General features: G+C 42.6%; 1 protein-coding gene across 4 annotated transcripts; it reads right to left on the reverse strand.

The window, feature by feature from the left end:
- Window positions 1-586: 586 nt before the first annotated feature.
- Window positions 587-25,793, reverse strand: NARF (nuclear prelamin A recognition factor). 4 transcript variants are annotated; one of them, XM_051634545.1, is made up of 12 exons: window positions 25,719-25,769; window positions 19,437-19,525; window positions 18,866-18,946; window positions 17,983-18,126; window positions 16,214-16,346; window positions 14,867-15,001; window positions 10,203-10,321; window positions 9,244-9,373; window positions 8,488-8,560; window positions 5,542-5,679; window positions 5,030-5,187; window positions 587-4,278 (listed from the first exon to the last, which is right to left on the reverse strand). In XM_051634545.1, exons 2-12 carry the CDS (start codon window positions 19,461-19,463, stop codon window positions 4,037-4,039), a joined length of 1,380 nt encoding a protein of 459 aa, XP_051490505.1. In that variant the 5' UTR covers window positions 19,464-19,525; window positions 25,719-25,769; the 3' UTR covers window positions 587-4,036. The 4 variants fall into 4 exon arrangements, with proteins under 4 accessions (XP_051490505.1, XP_051490507.1, XP_051490508.1 ...); XM_051634547.1 differs by lacking the exon at window positions 19,437-19,525 and having other exon boundaries at window positions 25,719-25,793; XM_051634548.1 differs by lacking the exons at window positions 19,437-19,525; window positions 25,719-25,769 and adding an exon at window positions 19,077-19,314.
- Window positions 25,794-25,798: the final 5 nt, after the last annotated feature.

A 25,798-nucleotide genomic window follows, 5' to 3' on the forward strand; every position in this document is an offset into this window, starting at 1 on the left:
TTCCTCTAGCCAGGAACCCCTCCTTCCTATCCCCTGAAACACATGGGGGCCACCTCCAGGTCTGGTGATTGTTTTGTGGTAGTCCTAACTGCTCAAGGGAATTTGTAAAAATGACTGCTAAATTATTTAAAGAAACTTTAGCACAACATATTTTTGAAAAAATATCCCCCTCTTCTGTGTCAGGGCTAATTTGCATCCTTTCCTCCCCCTTGTGCACCAGTGTTGTAGCAGCTGTGTCCAGTTAACTTCAGCACAACTAGTCAACCCCCCTGGATTGGCTGCATCCAGCAACATCCTTCTTCCCAGGTAAGAGGCTTTGAAAGCCTTTTAACAATTCAATCTATTATTTTACCACTCTAGACAGCAAATTATAATTTCCCACTGCTATCCAGGAGCTTTCTCCTTCCATCTATCACAGTTGGAAGCGTAGCTGGATTCCAGAGTGCTCATAACTAGCTGATACAGTATTAATGTTACAGACTTACTCAATATCCATGCTAAACTCACCATACAAGCACAGATGTTAAAATAAAGTGCACTTAAAGAGTTAAGGTCTTACATGGAATAAGGCAGAATCAGTACATCATTCAGTATCAAGATTTATTCAGGTCAGCTCATGGTCATGCTCTATTTGAATACAAAGCACCAAAATGTAGGTAACTGAACATTGTCCAAATCTATCCCAGTTGAGACTGCTGCACACAGAGACACCACCTGCCCTCAAGGGAAGCACAGCCCACACCTGCCCATGTCCTTTACCCACATGATCAAATACAAGGTGCTGTGGCTGAGGGAAACCTGGCAGGCAGAGCACAAGTACTTCACGTGCACCCCTCACTGCAGCATCTCAGAGTAAAGTCCTACAGCCCAAGGCATCAAGCACTTGATATGCTCAAGTCAGGAACACCCCAACACAATTTCCAAATTCATTTACTATTTCCAGTTGCTTTCCCATAATCCCTCCAAATGAGGCTTTTCTAAAAACCACCCAGAGACACGATGGTCTCAGCACAACATTCAACTGAGAAGTAATGCATGATGGCTGTGACCACACTGGGGACTCTTCCCATTGCTGAAAAGGCAGTAGCAATGGAAATTTAGTTTCCAAAATTGTCTCACGGAAGTAATAATGCTGTAGTTTCAGAAAGTGTGGCTAGAAAAACACTGACAGCAAGGACAGACTTCTCAGCTGTAGATTTAAAAGCCAGGATCAAACCTTAGGGGAATATTTCACCATACATGAAGTTGCAACAAGGTTTTCTGAAACATGTTCAAATTTCAGTGAAAGGAGGTGGAGGGGGAAAGACTACTACAGTTAAAGGAAAAAACCCTTTTTCTTTTAAACTGGCACTTTAAAGAAAAGAGCTTTAAAAATGTAAAATCAGTTTTACTCTCAAAAATACTTATAAAACAAAGGCTGACCAAAAAACCCCAACAAACAAGTATCAGTCACTGTAAGTCAGTAGTTACTATACATTCCACCAGCCACCAAAAGCTGCCCAGTTAGATGCCTTCCTCATCTTTAAAAATAAAACTGTGGCAGACAAATAATCTACTAGATTTTTACATTGCTACTATCTCACTAGGTTGAAACACTTGAGCCAATGGCAGAAATGGTAGATTCAACTGGAAGTTCCTTTTTTGCACTGAGCCCCCATCTCCCTTACAGGGGGAGCACAGCACAGGATGGTGCAGGCAGATTTCTTGCACCTCCTGATCCATCCCTACCCCAGGGAGTCCCACCAGCTCCTCTTTGCAGCAGCACAATGGCAAAGAAGAACATGAACAGCAATGCCACCTACACCAGAGCAGCATTTTCTAATTGTAGGAAAAATTCCAGGGAATCCTTTCAGAACAGCAAGGCAGCTCTTGTGTAGGCTAGTGAAGATTTCATCAGGAAAGCAAACCAACAACCTTTCGTACCATTTCACCCAGCATAAGCACACAAAAAGCAGCACACTACACAAGGAGCTGAAGCAATATAATTTAAACATGCCATCCAACTATAAACCATATATACAGAGAAACATTTGCTTATACAAACAGAACAAGACCACTTTATTACAAGATAATTCTGTTTAAGTTTTTGGAGGAAATCATGAGAGAGAAAGGAAATCAAGACCAAAGGAGCTGGATGTTGCTTCTAGAAGTGCTCTGTTCAGAAATGTCATGCAACACCAACATCTTTCTTTAGCAGACATTTATTAAAGTTTTAGCTATACATCGGTCTTCCCACAGTTTCTGGACTTCCTTCCTGTACAGAGGTAGATTTCTGTAGATGTTCTGATATTGCACCACGCAAGTATGTTTTTATTATAACAAGGAACAATTACAAAGGCTAATTTACGGGTATAATCTCATTCTGTGCCTTTGGGTAGCACAGTAATCAAATTCATTTGCACATGAAAGAAAACATCCCTCGAAGTGAAATGTTTTGTGATTTAGCTGGAGATCCAACTGAAAGCTGCAATTCTATTAGCAGCTTCTCATTAAGAGAGCCCTCTCTTGTCATCAGGGTAACATATTTAAGTCTGTCTCTCCCCTTCTGAGCCTCTGTTGTTCAGCCAATTCAAGAACTTGCACTGACCTCACTGATGCCTTCATCCTATCCACTGTGTTCAAGTCAAAAGCAGATTTCAAACACAGGTTTTTGCAGCATTAGATCTGACTCACAACAAGCGGTTGTAATATTAAAAAATTTACAAGAAGGATCATTCAAACACTGCCTGAAATAATTTACAAAAGCCCATCCAAACTTTTGGACTAGAAAATGAAAGCTGAGGCTTGGCTAGCTTCAAGTAGCCATTCATCATGAACAAATCTGATGCTACTAGGAAAATCTGGAGTAGTTTGGCAGTAGTTTTTTTTTGGATGTCCATCACATTCTCAAATAACCCTCTGACAACCCACGAAGTTACAGCAAAGCTTGCATGCAAATACCATTTTAAGATGTCTGTGACATGAAACCTCTTCAGCACACTTAAAAAAAATAAGTGCACCCAAATTCACGATGCCAGTGTCTAATCACTTTGATGAGCTCAAAAGCATTGCTAATGTTTTTTTTCAGAGGCACTCCACTGAGTTATTTTTACAGAAGTCTGTCAACATGGAGATAAATGAAAGGACAATCTGGTATTTTGTGTACAGAAATATGAGAGAATGGAAGTTCTGTTAAGTCTGGCCCAGCAAATCTAGTGAAGCTGTGGTGTGCCATACTCAAGTGACAGTGCCTGTGCATGTTTCATTCTCACCAGGAAGCTGGACGGAGTCTGCAGCACCAACCCTCCTAGCTGCAAGTTTCTAAGAAAACTTGCAAGGAAAGAATAAGTTCTGGTTTTGTACCAGCCAACCAACCAATTTGGAACTATTCTTAACGAAGGACTGAGTCATAACCATTAGCATTAGTTTCTCAAGTTCGGTTTCTATGAAGCTTCCTGTTCCTCACAAAATACTACATTGGTAAGGAATGGTGACTCCAGTTTGGAACTGAGTAATTTCTATTACAATCTGGATAGAAGGCATTCATAAATTCATTACACTTCTCCATAAACACACTTGGCCCTTTTAAGGGCTTTTTGTTAACAAGGCAAGAAAATCTCAGGTTACTTCACAACAACAATAATATTGAAAAGTCATGAGGACTGTTTCCCCATGGTGGGAGGGATTGCATACCTAGGAGTAAAGTCACCTCACCTTCTTGGGGGAGCCCATTTTGTGACATGAAGGGAACTCTTCATTTCAGGGAGTAACTTCATCAGGAACCACACTCCCTGCCCCAGCAGAACGTGCTGACGTACCTTGCAAGATCGGTTTTGAGTCAAGCCATCCATCACAGGTCAAGGACAATGGCAGGAACCAGGACTTTCCCAGACTTTTTTTTTTTTTTCCAAAGCAATGGTTCTTCCCAAGAAAGAACTCACATGGAGGAAGCACCTCACTCATACACTCAGCTCGTGCATAGCATCTGCGGTTGCATAGAATGTTCCAGTGCTGAATCTGTACCTAACCTAAGCAAATCTTCTGCAAGTTTGATGCGTTACCATTTAATATCCAGATTGCTGGCTGTTGGATTGACTGCACTGTATTTGGTGTGCAAAGTTTCTTGAACCTTCTTAGAGTCCATGCCTTCCAGCCAGTCCTGGTACATCTTTTGTACATGGATGTTGGTTTCTGGAAGTCTCACAGGTATTGCAGCATACACTTCTTCCATCTGGTGAAGCAGTGCTTTATCTGGTTTTCCATCTTCAGTTTGTGCCTGACCTTTTCCATTTAGGCACCCTTAGGAGACAAAAAAACCCACAAGGGTGATGAAGATTTTATATGAAGTTTATATTAACTTGGATTTTTTTTTCCTACTTCTCTAAAGAAAAAAGCTGTCTCTCTGCATCAGCTGCCCCTCCCACACTGCTAGGATTTGTGTTTACTTAAGTGACTCCAATATCAACAACATCCTAATGTAAATGAGGTTTCCACGTCAACAGTGTTTCTCTGCCTTCTCCATGATTTGATGATCTTCACCATGAGGGTAGGAAGGTGCTGGAATATGCTCAGGGAGGCAGTGGAAGCCCTTCCCCTGGTGTTCAAGGCCAGGTTGGATGAGGCTTGTGCAGCCTGGTCTAGTGTGAAGTGTCCCTGCTCATAGCAGGGAGGTTTGATCCTGATGATCATTAAGGTCCCTTCCCTTAACCATCCTATTATTCTAATTCCATTCCTTGTCTTTTCCTGTCCTTGACAATCACCATTTCAGAGTAGTTCCTCTGACATTTGAAGTGATCACAAGGGCCATGATGTCACTTATTTGTAAGTCAGAAGAAAGCAAATAACATTGTGGTTAGTTTTAGAAAACCCAATCCATTTCTGAGCCAACCCTGCACGTGTCATTGGTGTTCTGGACTGTCCATGTCTGTAAGCATCTCAGATTATTAAGAAAATCATGAGGCAATTCAATGAAGTGCTGCCTGTAAGGCCACCTCCCTTTGAGGATCAAGGTGTGCCTGCAGAACAGCCGTGGATGCACAAGTATTCTTACCTCCTGGGCAGGCAAGGACTTCCACAAAATGGTATAAAAACTTTCCTTTTTTCAACTTCAGAACCATGTTTTGGATATTTCTAAAGCCATAAGCTGCTGCAAAACGCAGCACTGTCTCCCCATCCTTTTCAAGGGTAACTTCTTGAAAGTCCTTGTTCCTATAAAGACACACAGAGCATTTTAAACCCCTGCATTACCCACAGGATGATCCAACTGTGTAAGGCTGAGTTCAGAGGCTCCAAAGAGAGCAGAACAAGGGTAACGGTGATATTAAGGTGAATTCTTCCAGCTCCTAAACAGAGTAAAGCAAACTATTTTCAGAATAGAAGTATACTTATTTTTTAAGGGCAGCTAAGTTTAAATAAAATTCAAGCTAGCAGGCACTACAGTTTACAGATTTATAACATGTACCTGCCTATCAGCAAAGGAGGCAGGTTGGCAATAACTATGTTAGGGTTCACTGCAGCACCAACCAGCCCAGCCTACATAAGAAGGATACAAAACTGGCTTACTTTAATGCTTTGTAGGTGATTTCTTTGACATCCATTCCAAAAAGCTCCTTTGCAGCATGTTTAAAAATGTGCTCCAGGTAACCATCAGATCTCTTCCCATCATGCCTTACTACATCTCCTTCCTTTATTTCATCAAACCTTATAAAACAACAGAAAGATCAAGTCTAAAATTTCATTCCTTCACTTCAATAAATCATAGAATTTAGAATCATAGAATCCTAGGGGTTGGAAGGGACCTCGAAAGATCATCTAGTCCAACCCCCCCCTGCCAGAGCAGGGTCACCTAGAGTACATCACATAGGAACATGTCCAGGTGGGTTTTGAATGTCTCCAGTGAAGAAAACTCCACAACCTCCCTGGGCAGCCTGTTCCAGTGCTCTGTCACTCTTACAGTAAAAAAATTTTTTTGGATATTCACCTTGAACCTCCTATGCTCCAATTTACACCCATTACCCCTTGTCCTGTCACTGGTCATCACTGAGAATGATGAGTATGTTTTTTCCCCATCTCCCCCACCAAAGAGTTTTTATAGCAGTGAGAATGTCTGAGCATTTTTATTACAGCTTAAAAAAATATTAAACTATTCAGAACAGCAGTAAGAGGATGGGAAAAAATAACAGGATGCAGGGCTCTCATGTTCAGAAACCTCAAGCAACAGTAATTTATAAGAATGCTTATTCAGCACAGCCTAAAGACTTGGTTAACAGCCATTCAGTGCTAAGGAAACAATTTTTTTTGGGAAAAAAATGACTTTTAGCTTGTGGGAATGTAAAAGTACTTCAGAAGTTAGAAGCCTTTGCTCACAAGCAATTCTCCTGCCCTAGGCACTGTTTGGCACAGTCTGTAACACTGAATCAGTTGCACCCAGGCTAGAGCACTGCACCTTTAAGTGCTCCACTTCTGAACTACTCCACTGTAGTTCAAAAGAGAAAATCGGCAAGATCACGTGCAATGGCCACAGCACCCAGAGGGTCACCTGTGCCTCAGGGAAAACCAGAGCACTGTGGCTGTAGAACCAGCTGTGCTGGGATGGGCACTGGTGGCCACCAAGGGCTGCAGCTCTACAGGCTCGTGTTCCTTCCTGGCCAAGCAGAAACCAGTAAGGGTTGTGGTGATGCTGTGCAGGAAGAGAGACACTCATCTTCTGACTAGCAAATGGGCAGATTATGTCCTTTCCTCTTCCATGTAAAAGCCTCTCTAGATATAGCCTGATCACCTGCTTCCCAGAACATCCAGGCATGACCCTTCCTGTCCTACACTGCCAGCTCCTGCCTGAGCAATCTGAGCACAGTATTCAAACATCCAAAGGGACAATTACCCCAGCAAACACCTTCCTAACAAAAATGTTGACTTTTTAATAACAACAGAGAAATACTGTCATCACTAAAGACGTGAAGTTTATAAATTTGTCTGTCCTCTCTATGCCATGCCACTGCCATCTACTTAAGATCTACTGCAACTTCTGTTTGTTTTGCTTGGGTTTTTTAATAATCTCGGGTGATTTTGTATCATGACATGTCCCCTGATTTTAGCCAACTATTTTTTAGCATTCTCTAGCTACACAAGTGAGCTGAGAACTCAAACACAAATTACTTTGTTCATACTTCTTCAATATCAAGCACTTTACCACAAATTGCTTCTGTGCTAGAGCTTGTTATAAGAGGGGGAGTTTGAGTTACACAAATTTCTCTGCAAAATTTATTTTTAAGACCCCAGAAGAGCAAAAATTTACATCCTCAGGTCTTGCAGCTTGAAGCATTATTATCAGATTAGGCCTTTTAAAAACTAACATTTTCCAATATAAACTGATCCAATAAAATAGGTATATTATGGTTCTTACACTGTACAGGCTGATTTAGAAATCAATCTGCAAGAACTCTCTGTAATTCTCATTCTGTGTAGCAATCTCTGGCAGAAGTAACCACAGGGGCTACACCACAAGCACAGCTCTGAAAATGCTCCCATGGTACCACTTAAATTTCTCCAGCCTAGACAAGGTCCAAGCAGGACACTAACTGAAAGGGAAAAGGATTTTAAAACATTTCCAGAGCTTTCTATATTGTGCAAGAAAGCATGTTTATTGTTCCACTATCACTGCTTTGGGAAGAGACCAAGTAACATCTGTCACACTTGAACAAAGCTCATTGAGCAGCAAGACCTTTTAACCAAGGCTGAGAATGAGAACAACATAAGTGCTGCTTCTGAGCCAGCCATACAGGCTGTCAGCAAAACCTCCTCAGTGCTCTCTGTGATATTAATCTACTACATCTAAAACATGGTCCCATTTTATCTCATCCTGACAACTGTTCTCTTCAGGATTAAAAATTAATAACCATTCCCTGAAAGGGTGCTACTGCTATGAGTTCTACTTGAACACAATAGGGCAAGTGGAAATTTGCTGTCAGGATGCTGCTCTGAGTAAGAGGGAAGCAAAGAACAGATGGTCAACCCCATGATTGCAACCCAGCATCTTTGTGAGTCCAGACAGTCGGAGAGGGGCAAAGACTTCATGCAACCTCAAGCATAGGAGAGCTCTGAAGGGTGTCCACACCCTGAGAGAGTCATCCTTACTAGCAAGCTGTGGACTTGATACAGTCAAATCTAGTATTACTGCACTAAAACAGGGAGCTGCACAAGTCTTCAAAAACCAAACATTTTAAAGAATTCAATAGATAGGAGTTGCTGCCACACGTCATCAGCATATACAGTTTTATATTATGTTTCACATTACTTTTATATATAGTTATGAACATTTAAGAGAACTCTGGGGTCTCTGGCCACTGTATAAAGGATGGAGTTGCAGTATACTCAGGTTCTGATGGAAGCTTTTTTTTCCTTCAAAAGCAGAAACATTCTTTAAAGAAGTTTACATGTATGTTGAATGTGCTCAAATGTTTTGTCATTTGTCATCAAAATAAGGAAGCAATCCACATCAAAACTACTTACAAACTATCTACAGGTACTTCAGTCACATCTTTCATTGACACATTTTTCTGTTCCATTATTTGGACAATCTCACCTGTAGGAAAATGTATGACATTTTACTTTCAACATCAAAGCAAAACACATATCCTGTCCCTCTGCTTAAGCAATCAGTATCCCAACACCTGCATGTGCTTACAGTCACACCTCCAGTTCTCACTAGGGTCAGTTCCCTCCAGTAACTGAGAAGCCTGACACTTCCAGCTCTGGAGAAAAGAGCCTTCAGCTTGCTCCAAACTTTGCATCATACTGTCCTTAGTCCTTCTGTTAGGCAAAGCTTTGAATATGTTTCTACACTGCAGGGAAAAAGGGAGGATACGTGGTTTGGATGCTAAATCTAAAGACAAGAGTCAGAGCAAAATGCCACTGGTGCCTTGTGTTCAGAACATTGAGTAATCCCAGTGGAGATAAAATGATGACAAGCAAAACAATGATTTGAAATACAGATTTGCATAACTCTCACCTTTCTCAAGAGGCTGACAAAAACAAACACCTGAATAAAAGATGGATACCAACTTAGAAGTAATTTCTGCTTTGCCCTCCCTGTACAACACCTGTACTACCAGCAGCACAAAAACATGCACTTATTTTTAAAGCAGACAAAAACCAACCTTACAACTAAAGCAGCCCTGAAAAAAAGCAAAATCTGGGATCAAGATTATTCTAACACTAGTGACTCACTTAAATCTTTATAAACAGTAAGTTTAAAGAAGATTTAACCTGATGTCAGGACACAATCAACTTCTTGTGAATTGTACAAGGCCATGTAGAAGTCTTCCCGCAAGGCTTCCAGCTTTTTGTCATAACAAGGCGCCACAACCACATGGAAAATTTTATCAGGAGACAAGTTCTGTAGAACACAGGAGAGAGCACATGAGAACTCCATGAAAACCAAAAAACAGCTTGAAAGACAACAGGAATGAAAATAACATCATGAAGTCTATGCAGGTCATAGTAGTAATCAACCCTTAGCACTTCAATTTAACAGCTGCTGCACATGGATGAAGGGATTTGCCAGAAGTCACGAAGCATCAACAACAAACACTGAAGTCATTCTGGCTGGAGCTTTTACTTAACTCCTTCAGACCACATTTTCTGCAGCTTTTGACTGCCTTGAAGTGAATTCAAGTCAGAATTTCAGAATTCTCTCTCTGTGGAGACAGCAGTGCTTCCCTATATCATGTGGATGCAGTTACATTTAAGAATGATGGTTAAAAAGATAATCAACTTTCTCAACATACAAAGTTGAGGAGATGGGGTGGTTAGTTTCTAGGATACAATGCTTTATTTGGTCCCAGATAACAGGGCAACTTTTACACCATTCTCCTCTAGTTCTATAGCACAGCCAGAAGAGGAGCAGACAGACACCATTTAACAAGAATCCCTTTAGCCACCCTAGATTTAATTTTATCCACAAATATCTAAATCTGTGTTGCAGCAGGAGCACAAGAATTGCTGCCAGCTCACACTGCACCACATGCAATGAGATTAATTGTATATTCTTCTTGTCATGGCCACTTACATAGCAGCAGAGCACCATTTATTCTTCAAGTGAAAGACAAGCAATTCAGGAGGATACTTTATCACTTTGTAATACACTAAGATCTATATTTCAGCATTAAAACCTACTAGCCCATCTCTACAGAAAAGTATGATAAAAATCGATCAGAATTACCTACCTTCTGCCTGGCAAAGTAGCCCTTCACCAGGGAGCCCATGATCTGCTGTGGAGACTTTGCAGTGCAAATGTGAGAGGTGACAAGATTGGTAAGGACCCTTTCAGCATATCGGATCCAACCTGGAAACACAGTATCAAAGGTAGGCAATGAAAGGCAGAAGTTATGGAACAGCTCTTAAAAATGAAGGCATCTTCACAGGAGTAAGGACATTTCTGTATAGGCTAGAAGCCCCACCTTGAACTGTAGGACACCTCAAGACTCTGTTAATAGTGCTCTACAGTTGGCTATCAATAATTCACTATGTCATTAATTCCAGAAGCCACTGTGAACTTCATGGCCTGTTACACCCTTTCTCATGCAAAGCAGAAAGCAGGATCCCAGCTAACAAAGAGTAAGGTGACTTCCTAGACTTCAGCCTTTGGATCACCAAACACAAATGTACTCTGTTCAGCTGCTTAACCAAAACCTTCAGTTTCCTGAGATTTAATATCCAAGCACCCAGCTTGCCTCCTGCAGAACACAAGGGTCACATGAGAGCATTATCACAAGATGCACATGGATTAAGCCTGGAAAAAAATGGCTTCTTTTACTATTGTTAGAGTAGCCACACCTTTAGAAACACCCACACACCCCCAACCACTCACACAGCAACCAACTGAAATCTCCCTTAGTTACTCCATACACCTCCTCCCTCTCCCCAGCCTCCTTCAGCATTTCAGCCATGACAGGCTATGTACATTCACACCACCCCCCAAAAGCCAGAGTAGTTCTATTATTCCCCACTTTCCACAACAGGAACTGACAAATTAGCAAAGCAAGATATTTAGGGTATGCAGTTCTTTCTTGGGCACTGTAACTCTTACTGAAAAGAACAGCCCAGCACCTCACAGCAAGGACTGAGAACATGTTGCTTCACCTACACATGCTGAGAACATCAATTGTGAGGAGTGTTGGGCCCAGCCTTCTAAGGAAGTGTGCTAAGAAAGAATGAAAAGTAGCACAGTGAAGCCTTGTACCTTCAAACAGATCAGTGCTTACATGATAGAAAAACTGTTGTGAGATCAAGCAAAACCTGTAGGTTAATTCTTAAGCTTGACATTAAACATTCCCAGGTGTTTACAGATGTGTAAGTAAAAATGCTGCCACAAAGGCCAGCACCAGCACAAAACTTGCATCCAAGTGGTCTTCAGATGGTTTGCCTCTCTATGGCAGAGAAGTAGTTTTCCCAGTGTAATACAATTTACTGATGAAAATGAGAAAGTGTGTTAGGAAACAAGAGGATCCTCCAACTCTTTAATATTTCCAATTCTTGATAAAGTAGAGACTTCAAGGTTAACAGATACTGGTGTCCATGAAGGAATCTCATAAAAGACATACATCTTCAACAGGCATTCATCTCTGTCATAGAAAAAGCTAAGGACCACAGATTTACATGTCAGGACTGTGCTGAATTCCTAAACTCTGAATAGGAAGTTGGCTTAATGTCCAACTGTAACTGGGACTTTAAGTCCAAGATATTACCTGCAACAAAGGACTTAATTTATTGGTGCTTGGTACAAAGGCCATATTAGTATATTCTGTATGATATGGTGTCCTGTAAATGGCTTTAGTCTCAAGTGGTGTCAAAGCAGAACTTCAGCTTCAGATAAAATCAAGACAGTTCATAAAAACAACCTGCCTTGTACTTCAGCAGCATTTCTGGAAGGTCCTTCCCTGATACTGCAACCATGATTACCATTCATCACCACAGCACTCCTGCCATGAGGCTGGTTTTCAGAATTTGAATGTTTCAGATATTATAGTCACAAACTGTAAGGAAATGTCACTAAATCCAAAGAGACTTCTGGCAGGTATCACCCAAAGCCATTTCTTAAATCATTTCCTTCCTTGCAGTAGACAGAACAAGTGTCTAGCAGTTCCATGCTGCACAATGACCATTAGTCACTGTTAGTTTACACAAGCAGCCTCATGAAGGAGCAACACGAGGCATTTCTCTGCCTCACACACACCCCAGCTGTTTCTGCCTCATTAACAGAGCTGAATTCCAGAGCCACAGCTGAAGGAAGCCTAAGGATACCCCCTTCTTATATCAATGTACATATGCTCTCATACAGCCCTATACCCTTCAGAAATCCAGATTCTTGATCGTGTATTGGCTTGTGTTAGCACCAAAGAACAACACGAAACCCCTACAAATCACTGTGTAAATCCTTGCAGATATACTTCAGGACATGTCATTTTTAGTGGTTTATTGTGAGTAGATCAGAGATGCATGCTATAAATATCTAAGCACCTGTATAAAGTGAAGAAAAACTAATACCTTTCACTACTGTAAAACCTCTTTCCAGTAAAAGGAAATTATTTTAGCTGACTGGGACAAGAGCATTTGAAACCTATTTCAAGCTCACACAGGTTGGCCATGCATTTAAAAACATGGGCTGGTTCCCAAGTGCTTCACGTTGCTTACCAGTTGGACAAATTAAGGAAGGGAATGGATTACTTCTGACATATCACACATACAACCAGTGATTACACTGCTGTACTTTCAACAGGAAACAAAACCAAGACAGTTATCTCACTTTCTTTTTAAAAAAGCAGCAGGAGGAGGTAGGAACAATTAAGAGAGACGATAAAATGCCCTTTTATTAGGTTCTGGGACTATGGGGACTAAGCTCTTTTGCTCATAGTAGATTTCATACCACAGACTCCTGCAGAGGGTGATCTTTCAGTGCAACGTTACACCCAAAGATAAGTAAGAGTAAAGCAGTTATGCTGGAGTTCATATTGACCTTGTGTCTGCAGAGCTTTATAAAAGACACTGTGATAAACACCCCTAGTAAACAACATTTCTGGGAACTTTATGTAACCTGGGGGGTAGAGAGAGGAAGGAGGAACAGAAAATGCACCCAGATGATTCAGGTCAGGAGACACAGTGAATGACCTTACTTTAAAGATGACTGATCTTTTTTTTGTCTTTAATAAGAGGAATGAAATACCAGATGCTTTCGGAATGGGTTTACAGTGATCTTTCAGTTCAGTTTTCCACCTGTGCTTCTGCTAACATGCACACCACAGCAGATAGCTAACACTAACTAGCACTGGAACCAGAAACTACTTTTTGTGGAGCAGACAAGAAAAGTGCTCCATTAGCTACTTTATAACGTTTCCACTGAGATCAGCAGATAATCTGAGCTCTCTTTCTAGAGGAAGAAATTAACAATTATCTCAGAAGTTCCAAAATAAATCCCCAGGCTCTGAATTTTAAATAAACCACATGCAACAAGTTAAGTAATAGTGGGTTGTTTCAACTTCACAGGTTTTACATGGAAAAAAACCAAGCCCAACAGATAGTATGTCTGCTCCTGAAGATAGGAGGTAACACTAAGATAACAGGAAAAAAAAAGTATACTTTTCCTCTTAATACATGTATGTAGTTCCTTCAAGCATAACCCAGATACTTCCACTAAAGAATAAACAAAACTAACGAAAGTACAAGTCTAATTTCAAGAACTCTAAATCAGTAACAACAGATTCTGGGGATCACTAAATGCATACTCTAACTCACTCTTGTAACTGCAACAATTAAATAACAAAATCAGTTATTTCAAAGCTAGAAATAGGTATTTTTATTAGCCTTTTGAAATGCAACACCATGAACTTACTAGGGTGGAGTTGGGGGGGGGGTGAGGTGAAGGAGTTTTATCCCCTTTTTGATACTTCTTTTTTAGTAATGTGATTTATCATACTTAAGTTGAAATTACAGTGTGCTAACAAATGCAAAAAGTAAACAATGACTGAATATTCTACAGCTTTTCAGTTGTGGTAAGACCAAGTCTTCAGCTGCAAAATTCTCAGAAGTGAGACATTTAGTGAGTCAAGCCTGTGACATTTCTGGTGGGAATTACTTAATGTTAGACATAACCATGTCATAGTCATTAAGAGTAACGTCACTTGCTACTTTCCTCTAGGCTCAAATGGTAAGTTCAAAACTTTGCTTATCATAACTAAGGTTGTGGTTTAATTTTATCAGTTAAGCAAAGTTCTGTAAAGGTTCTTTTCAGTAAGGAAACACTGTTAAACTTTGTGGTCTGGACACACAAGAAGCAGCAGACACTAACTTCTTAGTTCCAGTTCTGATTCATTTCTCCTAAGGACAGACACAAAACTCAGTGCTCTTGAACCTCAGTTTCATTACTCAGAGATTCATATGTAATATATGCCTCTTCTGTAGAGGTGATGGGAAATCCAACTGACTGACAAATACCACACACAAACACCAGCCTGACTGCATAGAGCCCTATGCTGAATTAGCATGTGCCTCACCCAGCACAATCACACCTGCTCAGGGTCTGCATGGGTCATATTTATGGCTGTGCCACCTCATTTCCATATGGGAAAGCTGATGATGCTTGTTGGAAACAAATCCTGTGCTCCCAACAGCTCATGAAGAACAGGATCATCTAGCAAAGCACTTAGATGCACTAGGGATTATCAGCACTGCTGGTAACAAGTACCAAGTGTGACATTTGGTGTCTCTCAAGAGGAAAGCCAAAATGCTGTGTGCCATGTAAGGCTCCCAAATGAAACCACCCTTTCCTTAGTTCCCTGACAGTTCCAATGAGAATAGGCTGAAGGGCAGGAAGGTTGGAGAAATCAGTTCTCACCAGGACAAGCAGAGGCAAACATTGGTAAGGCATGCTCCTCCTGGTTTCTCCGTTGGTATCGCTGCACAAATTCTCTCTGGCTCTCCAGGACACTGAAATCAGCAGCTATAGTGGTGTCAAATACATAATGAACCCCTAGGAAAGAAAGAAGGAAGAAAAAGTGAATTACTAGAAATGGTTTCTATCTTGCAGACTTCTTTCCAAGTCTATAGAAAATCCTGAACAATCAATGGGTATATTCTTTCCCCTCTCCAAATTGTGACAAACAGAAGCCATACATTGAACAGCTTTCTTCTATGTCATGATTTTAAAATGAGCACCAACATGCTAATGCTGACTAACAACATTTCAAATGGTTTTCTGCTTCCTTATGAGAAGCTTGCCATGCAGCATGTGTTTGCTTTTTAACTGAATGGGATTTCACAACTCCTGAGCTATGGGCAGTGGCTCTTGAAAATAAAAATTATTTTGAGGACATGCTGAAGTCATGTATCATTACCCACAAAAAAATATATCCAGCTGAGAGACATATCTTCTACTGCTGGAGTTGTCTGCAAAGGTACACAAGGATATCACCAACAGAGCAGAGAGCCCGTCTGCCTGTTCAGCAGCATGTCCCTGCAGCAGTGAGGCACAGATAACCAAGGCATTCTAAGAAAACTGGGGCCCACAACTTACATTCCTCTTAGATTAAGAAAATATACTGGGTAGAGAGGAGCATAAAAGCTATGAAAAAATGGGAAAAAAAAGGGCAACTGTTTATAGGTTTCTTACTGTCCTTTTCCCTTCCCTCAACTACATACAACCCCAAACCTAAAGGCAAAGTGCTTTTTCTTTTTTAAATATAGCTTTGCATGTATAGTATAGAGAGCAAAGGAAATAGAGCTTTAATATAGAACAGGCAAATGCAAGAGCACTTGCATGTAGTTTCAAATTACAGAAAATAGGAAACTGAGAATTTTCTAGGGATACAATGTGTCAAAAAAACTGGAAGGTACCTAGAGTAAGAATTCCCTCCTCCCTCAAACTACAAAATAAGGTGGAATCATATTGAAGCTCATGATCAAATCCCCCTTGACTTCTCAGTAGTGAGGGTTTTGAAGACAGCTCTAGAATGTCATTCTATTCTGTGACCTTTACTACCAACATGCTAGTTCCTCCAATCCATTTCTGAAGCTGGTGAATGTCACACTGGTGCCATCAATATCACACGCTGCATATTTCAAACTCTAAACTAGATTGTGCAATGGCACTTGATGACTGCTCGACAGAGAATTCTGCTGAGGAAGCAAAAACCTAAAATAATCTCCCCTTTCTGCTCTACCATCATAACAAACCCAAACTTACCAAGACTTTTGAGGAAACCACAGAGTCTCTTGGCTGCATCATTCACGGAGAGATTGAATTTAGCAGCAAAATAAGGCAAAGACTGAGGACATACAGACACTGCCAACACCTTGTGTTTTGAGGTATCACATTTCTAGTAAACAAAACACAAAGAAAACAAGGTATGCAATTACAACAGGAGACAGCTCCCTGCTTTCCCTCAATGTTCCACTCCTGGAGTTATTCCTATGACCTATGCTTCACTGGGCCATATTATTAAAACCCCTATGGAACAACTATCAAGTTTTCTAAGGGTAGGATGGGATGTTTCTCTGACCCTCTTCATCTCTAATCTCTATAGCTGTTTCTTTGATGTAATTCATGGAAATCCATCCCTCAGAGGACAAGTCTGTGGTTAGTCTCCTAATGGCATAAGAAAATTAAGATAGATTCAGCATCTGTGATGTTCTAACAATATGAATCATTCTAGCAAATACGAAAAAAGCTTTAAATATAAACATTAATCAATGCCTACAGGAGCATGGACACTTGAAATTACAAATCCCACCCAGCCAATTAAGGCTCATGTGTCTATCACTGAAGCTGTTGAGGGAAACTGGCAAGATAGGACCTTCTACAAACCAGTTTGTAGACACTGAAGAAGAGCCCTTTGAAAATATCTAAGCTGGTGTGCAATTTTAAAGCTTTGATGACTGAGACTTATTTGCAGATGAATCTGTGCTTTTGCTGGGACATCTTCCACACCAGTGGCACCCTTGGAAGACAAACCAGGATTCTGCCACAGACAAGTCTCACCCTAAAAAGGTTAGAGACCATTGACTACACACCCTAAATGCTGTATAATGACCACTCAAGTAGAGCCTGTGCCTACCTGAAGAGCATCTCCCTTGCTCACTGTCCTCTTTTGGACCCCCAAAGTTCTGATTAACATACCTGGCTTCCTCCTTATCAAAGATTTCAGGCTCTCTTAATAGGATCCATGTGACCCTTTTTTTTTCTCCCTTCTCTTTTCCTCATGTACAGCATAATTCTGTACAGAGAGCTAAACTACTTCTAAGCAAACTGAATCACTATGTAATGAATCCTCTTACTTATGATACTTAGATACAGATTAAGAAAAAGCATAAATTCTGGTAGCTTTTGAACACCAAGCAAGGACACAAAAGTCTAGAGCAGAACGAAAATAATGAATTCTATAGCAAGATCTAAAGATCTGAGCACCACACATGCAACTAGCTTTCAGAAAATCCAGATCTCAGCAGAAAATAACACATGAAAAGAATGCTTCTATAAGTTCTGCTAAGAATTTGGACACAAAAATCTGTTCCAAATACAGTCAGCTGAAGTATATATTAAAGTCAATTCTAATTTCAAAAATGTCCTTCATAGTGTTGCATTATGTGGATACACTGGCACCAGAAACACCCAGAACAGTCCTAGTAACTAAGGTATAAATTCATAAACTGAACTGCGGGTGTATTTATTATTGCCAGTAATGAGGTAGTCACATTTTTCAAAATATCTGACTTGTGCAGGAGCAGTACCTTCCCTCTAGCATTTAGATTAAATGCTGTGATCTTGCTTCTCCAGTGCAAAATTATTTTAAGTACTTTAATGTTCATCTTACTCCGAGTTTTCACTTCCTCTTTGGAAAAAGTATATCCTGACAAACCTTCACATTATCTGCCTTGGGAAATCAAGCTGCTTAGTCATTCTGTAATTGCCTTCTCCTCACAGAACATGGTGTGTTGCTGTTTGTTTTGCTTTACCTTATTAAGGTTAAGAATACGAAAGAGCTCCTTCTGATTCTGTTGGAAAACTCTGTCTCCTTCTTCTGATGTCATGCAGTTGTCACACGCTAGGCAGTCGCTAAGGAGTATTTTAGCATTAGCCAATGTATGAAACTCATTTTTCTGGGGGAGAAAAAGTAAACAAGTATTTAATACCAATCCATCAATTTTTCAAGACCTCTGCAATGACGTAGCTGAAGAACAAACATGCAGTCACTGCTTTGTTTGAAACAAAGCAATCCATGACACTTAGTAACATCCAAGATTATTTACAAGTAAACAAAACAATATACTCCATCCTTCTTCATGGCTCTGCTGCTGTTGTTACTGTGAAATTGCCAGATGTTTAAGGGTAAACATCAATCTAAATTTAACTGCCCAGTCCATGTTCTAGTAACTTGATTTGCATTGCACTTCAGATCTGACTGTCCCCATGAACTTACCAAGCAATTAAGAAAACTTTCTTGAAGCTCTGCAATAGCCAGATGCCTCTGTAACAGCAAGATGGCTTTGGCTTTTTACTAAGACACAAACCAAACACAATGCAGTCCTGCAGTGACACTGACCATGTACTGTATGATCAAGAGAGTCATACTTCTGGCTACAGTACCACTGGCAGCTCATCTGTAGGAAGGAGGAGTTTCTGTTTTGTGTTGGCATAATAAGGGTTTTTCTAGTTTCACCTTTATAGTCTTTGATTCTCATGAGATATCTGAGCTGTTCCTAACTGCTAACAACTGCTTGTTGATTAGTGCTATTTTTAATGCTAGAAAGTTCTTTACTTATAACCTCCTTTGGGTACAGAAAAAAAAAAAAAAGAGCACAAATAAGAGTACATGGCCATTTTTAGCAGGAACATTACCTCTTCAGAATCATCCTTCGAGCTCAACGAATCAACAGATGTACTTTGTGTATCATCGTTTTTCTGTTTTTTACTGCATTCCTGAAACAAAACATAACAAAATACACGTATTACACAAAACATGCACACCGTTCTGTACCGTTTGTATCACTAAAAACCAGGGTTGTTGTGGTTTTTTTTAGTTCTGGCAGTGATACACCTACGTATTGACATGCAACGTCTTGTATTCAAAGTCCACTGGCTACGGTGAAAATAATCCCTCAGTTTTACAGCTCTGACCGGGTTCGTTTGTTGTTTTTTTCCAGTCCCGAGGGGAAGATGAAGCCCAGCACAGGAGCTGGGGTGCCCGCGGCGCTCCGTGCCGGCCCCAGCGCGGCCCGCAGCCGGTCAGGCCGCCCGGAGCCCCCCGGGGAGCCGGGCAGGGTTGCGGGGCTGCGCCTCAGCTGCCGGGAGGCCGGTGACCTTGGAGCCGGCAGCCGCTCCGCCTGGCGGGGGCTGGGCTGGGCCGTCCTCCCGGAGCCGCCGTTCCCGGGTTGCGGGAGGGCCCAGCCGGCCGCGCCGCCGCACTCACCTTTTTGGTGCAGTTCTCGCACTTCATTTGCGATCCCGCCGGCTCAGCCCGGCCCTGGCGCGGCTGCCGAGCGCTCCTCGCCGCCGGGGCTGCAGGACAGGGGCAGAGCGGGGCAGGCAGGTGAGCCCCCGCGCTCCAGCCGCCGCCGGCCCTCCGTCCGTCCTCCCCGGCCCTCCCGTCCCCGCCGCCCTTTGTTGCCGTCCCGCCTCCTGCCTCTCCCGTGGCCCCCGCCGGGCGGTCCCCGCAGCCAGGCCGCCCCACCGCCGAGGCGGGCCGCCCGTCCGCAGCCAATGCGGCCCCCGGGGCGGAGGCGGCCCCGCCGCGCCCCTCCCGCGCCACGAAGCCACAAACGCCGCCGTCCCGTCCCCGCGGGTCCCCGGTCCGTTAAGTGCTATCCCCCGTTACCCCAGCGGGGTGGAGTGAAAACCGCTCGACAAGCAGAAACGCCCCCCCCCGGGAGCGCGGGGGCTGCCCCGGCTCCCGCACGCACCGCGGGGCTCCCGCACCTCGGTCTCCGTACGCCCCGTCCCCGCCACCGAGGGCTCAGCTCCACGGGTCGGGGCGGGGAAAACAAAACCCAAGCACCGCAACAAGCAGCTCAGAAAACCCAAGCAGGGGCGGGAGGACGGAGCAGGCAGCCCCGCACCTCCCCGCCGCGGGTTCCCGGCCGGGCCCGCCGCCTCCCCGCCCCCCGGCGGGTTGCTCTGCGGACCTGCGCGCCAGCACGTAGCCACCGCGCGGCCCCGCCGCCGCCGCGCGGCCCCGCCGCCCCGCTCCGTTCCGTCCGAGCCGGGAGCGGAAGCGTGTGACCCGCCAGGCCGGGAACGGCGGGTCCCCCCCCGGGCTCTCCCCGCCTCTGGGGACACCGGAGAGTGTCACCGCTGGCCTTTCGGTGCAGCTTCTCCCAAAGGTTTGCAGCGTCGCTTAAGATTCTTTGCTTTTTTTTTTTTTTTTTTTTTAAAATACTCTGTATTTATGTCGTATCAAGATTTTTTTTTTCCTCCTAATTTGTTTTCTCTCAGCCCCCTTTAAATGGAATAACGATCTGGAAATTGCTAAAGACATCGTTTCCGTTTTATCCAGCCATTCTGCTGTAAGAAAACACGAGTCAGTGATCCTGCACCAGGTATGCCTGCTGACACTGTGGCACAGGTATCACAAATCCCTATGTTCAGCATCATTAAACAAACCCATCAGCCTTCCACAACCTCCTGGCCCCAAAACGTCAACTCAGATGCTCACGATTTGTGTCACAGTCATTTCCTTTCTAAACCTCAGGTGGTAACCTTTAAACAGAAGGGTTCAATCCACATTTTGCTCCTTGTTGACCTATCTGAACAGACATGTATAAGCACACACCTACAGCTCTGCAGAGAAGGTTCTCTATAAAATGACATTTTGGAAATCAAACCACAGAGCTTCCAACAAACACACTATTTATTTCCTGTCTAAACTGCAGCTTTCCTTCATCAAGTGCACAGGGTAAATCCTCCCCTGTTACAAGGTCTGGCACTGTAACCCACAGTTGGTAATTTGGCCTTTAAAGATTTCACAGGAAGATTAATCAGTTTTTTAAAGATAACTCCAGAGCAAATGTAAAAATGCCTTTTAAAAAAAATTTACAGGCTATAAGTAAGTTATAATTGAGGCCAAGGAACTCAGGAGCTCCTTAGCTTTACCATAATGAAAGCTAACAGAAACACTTCCTTACTGCTCTTGTAAAGAAACACAAGCTGATAACTGCTTTGCATATACCCTGGAAAAACGCCACTCATCCCAGCTTGGGGTAGAAACTGTAACAGCTTTGGTAATAATTTTCTGTGCTTCTCCTGTCTTTAACTCCAGCTGCCTTCACATTTCACATGAGCACACTAATGCTGGGTTTTTAAAAGCACTACAATCCCTCTCCAGCAACCCCCACACAACTTAAGAGTTTGTTTCTTACAGAATGGCTGGGATGCAGCATTAGCTGACATCTTGTTCCCTGTTCTTTTAGATGAAGATTTTCATCCTAAAAAGCTGACCAACCTCAAAATTTACTCCACAGGGATGCAATAGCCACAGATGCATTGACACCCATGGTGGTAGCATAGATGAAAGTTCTATATGAGCAACGTGTTCAGATTTGCACTCAAAGGGATAGCTAAATCCTTCTGATTACACTTAGACAACTATTACATTTATTATCCAAAATTGATATAGTGATTCCTTAAAAGACATGAGAATTTAAGATATTTCTCTAACTCTGCCTGGATCATAATGAAAATATTTTTTACATTTCCCCCTCATATTTCCTTATATGCACAATGACAATGGGAACACTGGCAGAAACTGAAGCATTGAAGACATCCTAGACACATATCTTAAGTATATCTACTTCATCCTTTGGTTTAGGAGTATCTGGCCTAAATTTCTATTTCAGAATTCAAACAAAAAAGAGCAAAAATTGTAAAAATCTCAAGTGTGCAAGGAATCAATGTTTGAACAGGGTGTAAGATCATACCTGTGTAACCATTAGATAAGTAGATGTCCCATTTATCTCCTTCCCAAGAGCAATTTCTGCTTTCCATTAGCTATTTATGCTATTTTCCCAGAGAACACCAGATCAATTCCCATCAGCACCCTGCCTTACAACCCCAGAAAAGAAAGCACCATCCTGTTTTGCTCTGCCCCCCAGAGGGTAAGTTGCTACCTTTGCAACTCTGCAAGGCTGCTTCCAAAAAAACCTCACGATATAAAAACTTTCCAACGTCAACAGGAGGTAGCACTTAAAGAGCATTACTTGCTTTTATGGCCTCTCTTGATGTATTTGGCCTCCACTGCTCCATTTAACATTTCTACCTTTACCTAAAGCATTGAATGAAGGAAACTGGCACTCCAGGCAATGGAATCCTGGAGTGCATAAGGAGGTGTGTGGCCAGTAGGTTGAGAGAGGACATCCTCCTGCTCTACTCTGCACTAGTGAGGCCACATCTGGAGAACTGCATCCAGTTCTGGGCTCACCAGTTCAGGAGAGACAAGGAACTGCTAGAGAGAGTCCAGCACAGGGTGACAAAGATGACTGGGGGACTGGAGCATCTGCCTTATGAGGAAAGGCTGAGAGAGCTGGGACTCTTCAGCCTGGAGAAGAAAAGGCTGAGGGAAACCTCATTAATGTCTGTATGTCTAAAGGGTGGGTGCAGGGAGGATGGAGCCAGGGTTTTTTTTCAGTAGTTCTCAGTGATAGGACAAGGGGCAATGGGCAAAAACTGGAACATGGGAAGTTCCATTTAAATATGAGGAAAAACTTCTTTATGGTGAGGGTGACAAAACACTGTAACAGGCTGCCCAGGGAGATGGGTGGAGTCCCCTTTTCTGGAGATATTCAAGACCCCCCTGGATGCAGCCCTGGGTAATGTGCTCTAGGGGTCTAATGTCCTGGGTAATGTGCTCTAGAGGATCCTGCTTCAGCAGGGGAGCTGGACTAGAAGATCTCTAGACATCCCTTCCAACACTGACAATTCCATTATTCCATGAAATGGCAAAGTAAGTATTTTTCTATGAAGACAGTTTGCTGCAAACACCTTCAAAAAGGTTCTGCATCAGTCCTGCAAGGCACTGCAAACTGTGAATGCCTCCCCAGGTTAGTGACAGCACATGCCACTCATCAGCTGGCAGAGTTAGGCAATTAATCTTAGTTACAGCTGGTAAACATGCATTCCATCAAACTAGTCCTCCCCAGGTTCCCACAGAGGTCAGGGAGGCACCACACAGCTCAACAGGATGACCTCCTGTGTAACAGGGACTCACAGCCAGTTCAGTCCCACCACAAAACAACACTGGTTTGGTGACTATTTCCAACTGTTTAAAATCAAGCACAGCAAGAATTTTATCCCTGCATGCTAATAAGATCACATGCTTATTGCACAGCTGAATTTCTATGTTGAAGACCTTGCGGGGCGGGGGGGAAGTATAAGCAGCTAGAAAAGAATACATAGCAAAATGGTCTGAAATTAGGAAAAAAGACCAGAAATACAGGTAGAACCAAACTAATGCAAAATAAAGGACAGCTCTGTTTTATCTGAATTTTCTTGGGTTTAGATTAATGACTTAGAAGTTACAAGTGCATTTACTATACAATGCCTTACCAAGTATTTTTATATTATCAAGCAAGAACTTCACAGTCAATTACATATTTCTCAGGATTTCTTCTGGCAAACACAGCTTTTTGTTTCTGCAGCAACATGTTTTGCAGTTCATGCTGTTCTTTAAGATTTTTTTTAACTGCCTTGTTTCTTCCTTTTTTTTTTTTTATTGGTAGGCATAATGCCACTTACCAGCTGCAAAATGCTGGTGTAAAATTCTCAGATGATTGCAGAAAAAATGTGGTAAGAATCATGAATCAATACCAGAAGCTTACAAGGATCACTGCCATATTCTAGCTTGGATAAATGCTTGGTTTTGTGTGTGTGGTATTTCTATTTCCCATCGTTTTAATTAAGTTACAGAAAAATTAAGGCATATCAGGTTATCCTAAAGAGGTATTTTCAGAACTGAAGTACTATATAGTTACTGTTATTTTTGCAGATAGTAACACAGCAAAACACATGAGATGCAGTGTGGTTTATATTGAGCAGAGGGGGCAGATGAGTTTCTTATTTCACTCTGCTCTAGACACAAGAAATCTTGTCTTATACCACCAAAATGGCTTAACATTCAGTCTCCAGAGAAACTGGTTGCTTATGAAAGCTGACTGACCACTGCTTATACATCAATTTCTTCCCAAGGAAACTCAGTCAGCTGCTTGTTTGGGTTGAGAACACGTGATACTTATCACTTCCTATTTTTTTTTAATCCAAATCCAGCAGCTGGTACCTCATGACTCACAAACATGCCAATCCACTCTTGCAGTTCCTCATAGCCTTTTCCCATTAGGTCAGTTACACAAAATATGCATTATCAGTTTGTATTTCCTACTACTTACAGCTAATTAAATCTATACCATGGAACCTGTAGTTTGGTGGGTTTTTTTTCCCCTGTCTTCAAATAGCTTGCTCTGGATTGTTACAAAAAACACTGTTCAAAAACTCAGTTACTGTTCCCCAACAATGATGTTCAGGAATAGCTGAATAAAATCTATCATATTATGGCCTTGAGCAAACACTCCAGAATATGTAGGTTCACGTTAGGAAAAAAAAAGCCAAAAGTTAAGGAAGGACCACATTCCTGTGCAACTGAGAGAGGACTAAATATTTATAAATTATGTGTTGGCTTACACAAAGGCAATTTAAGAAGTTAAGCTAAACTACAGCCATCTGCACTCCACCAATACTGTCCCAAAGATGACACGAGCAGTTGCTCTAACTGAACAGGAGCAGCTTTCACATCTGAATGATGTTTAACTGAACTGGACCCATGAAGGCTTTTCTAACATAGCTACTGTCCACACCAGTAACTCAGGATTTTTAGAGTATTAGAAACTCTTCCCCCCAAACAATAGATTTTCCAAACTCAAGCCTTCAGTTGACATACAATTCACAAAAATTCACCACCTGTAAGATTATAACTAACTGCTGTTTTGCAATTTGCTCCTAGTTTTTTAACACTGGTATTTTTTTTTAAGGCTTCGGTTCACAGCTGTAACAGCTGTCCAAAGATATATTTCGTTCAATTATTATAACTACTGTAACTAGCAAGTATTATAAACTTTGTTATAAAAATCCAGTTGGCTACACTGATGGAATTTGCTACTGGCGAGTATCAAGAGTCATATTTGGAAGAGCGGGAAGCTTCCAAGAAAATAAGTCACCTCTCCGCTTTCATGAGCGTGGCTATTCAGAGGGGTATTAACCCACAAATAAAGACACACACAGATGAAAACACACCCAGCACAGCGGCCTTTAGCTGCTGCCGAGAAGGAACCAAGCTCCCGGCAACGAGCCTCTCGGCAGCCTCTAGAAACAACTTGGGAAGGCAGAGAAGCCGCTCACAAACCTCCCGCTGCCGCAGCCTCCTGCCCGCGCCGCGCAGGGGCTGCAGGGGCCTCCCCGGGGCTCGGAGAGGCCTCCCCGGGGGCTGCAGGGGCCTCCCCGGGGCTCGGACGGGCTGCCGGGCAGCCCCCCGGCCTGGCCGTGCCCGCCTCCCCCAGCGCAGAGCTGGAGCCAACCGCGCCCCGCCCAGCTCTCCCGTGAAAACAGCTTCACCCTCCGGCACCGCCCGCCCCTCCTCTGCCCGCTCCGGAGCTCCCCCGTTCTATTCTAGCACCTTCCGAGTCTTAGAACCCGAGGAGACGCCGACACTTACTCAGGCAGCCCCTACAGGCCTACCCCGCCATCTTGAGTGTGGGCAGCGCACCGCCATCTTGGGCGAGGCCCTTCCAGTCC

This window comes from Apus apus, chromosome 17, assembly GCF_020740795.1.
Source record: "Apus apus isolate bApuApu2 chromosome 17, bApuApu2.pri.cur, whole genome shotgun sequence".
NCBI lineage: Eukaryota > Metazoa > Chordata > Aves > Apodiformes > Apodidae > Apus > Apus apus.

Bases quoted from the DNA above. Each gene is read 5' to 3' on its own strand.
- NARF (XM_051634545.1), bottom strand. From the start codon at position 19,463: ATGAAGTGCGAGAACTGCACCAAAAAG. The intron at 18,947-19,436 runs GTGAGTGCGGCG...GTTTTGTTTCAG, and splicing joins GCGAGAACTGCACCAAAAAG to GAATGCAGTAAAAAACAGAA. The intron at 10,322-14,866 runs GTGAGAACTGAT...CTGTGTTTCCAG, and splicing joins GTTTGCCTCTGCTTGTCCTG to GTTGGATCCGATATGCTGAA.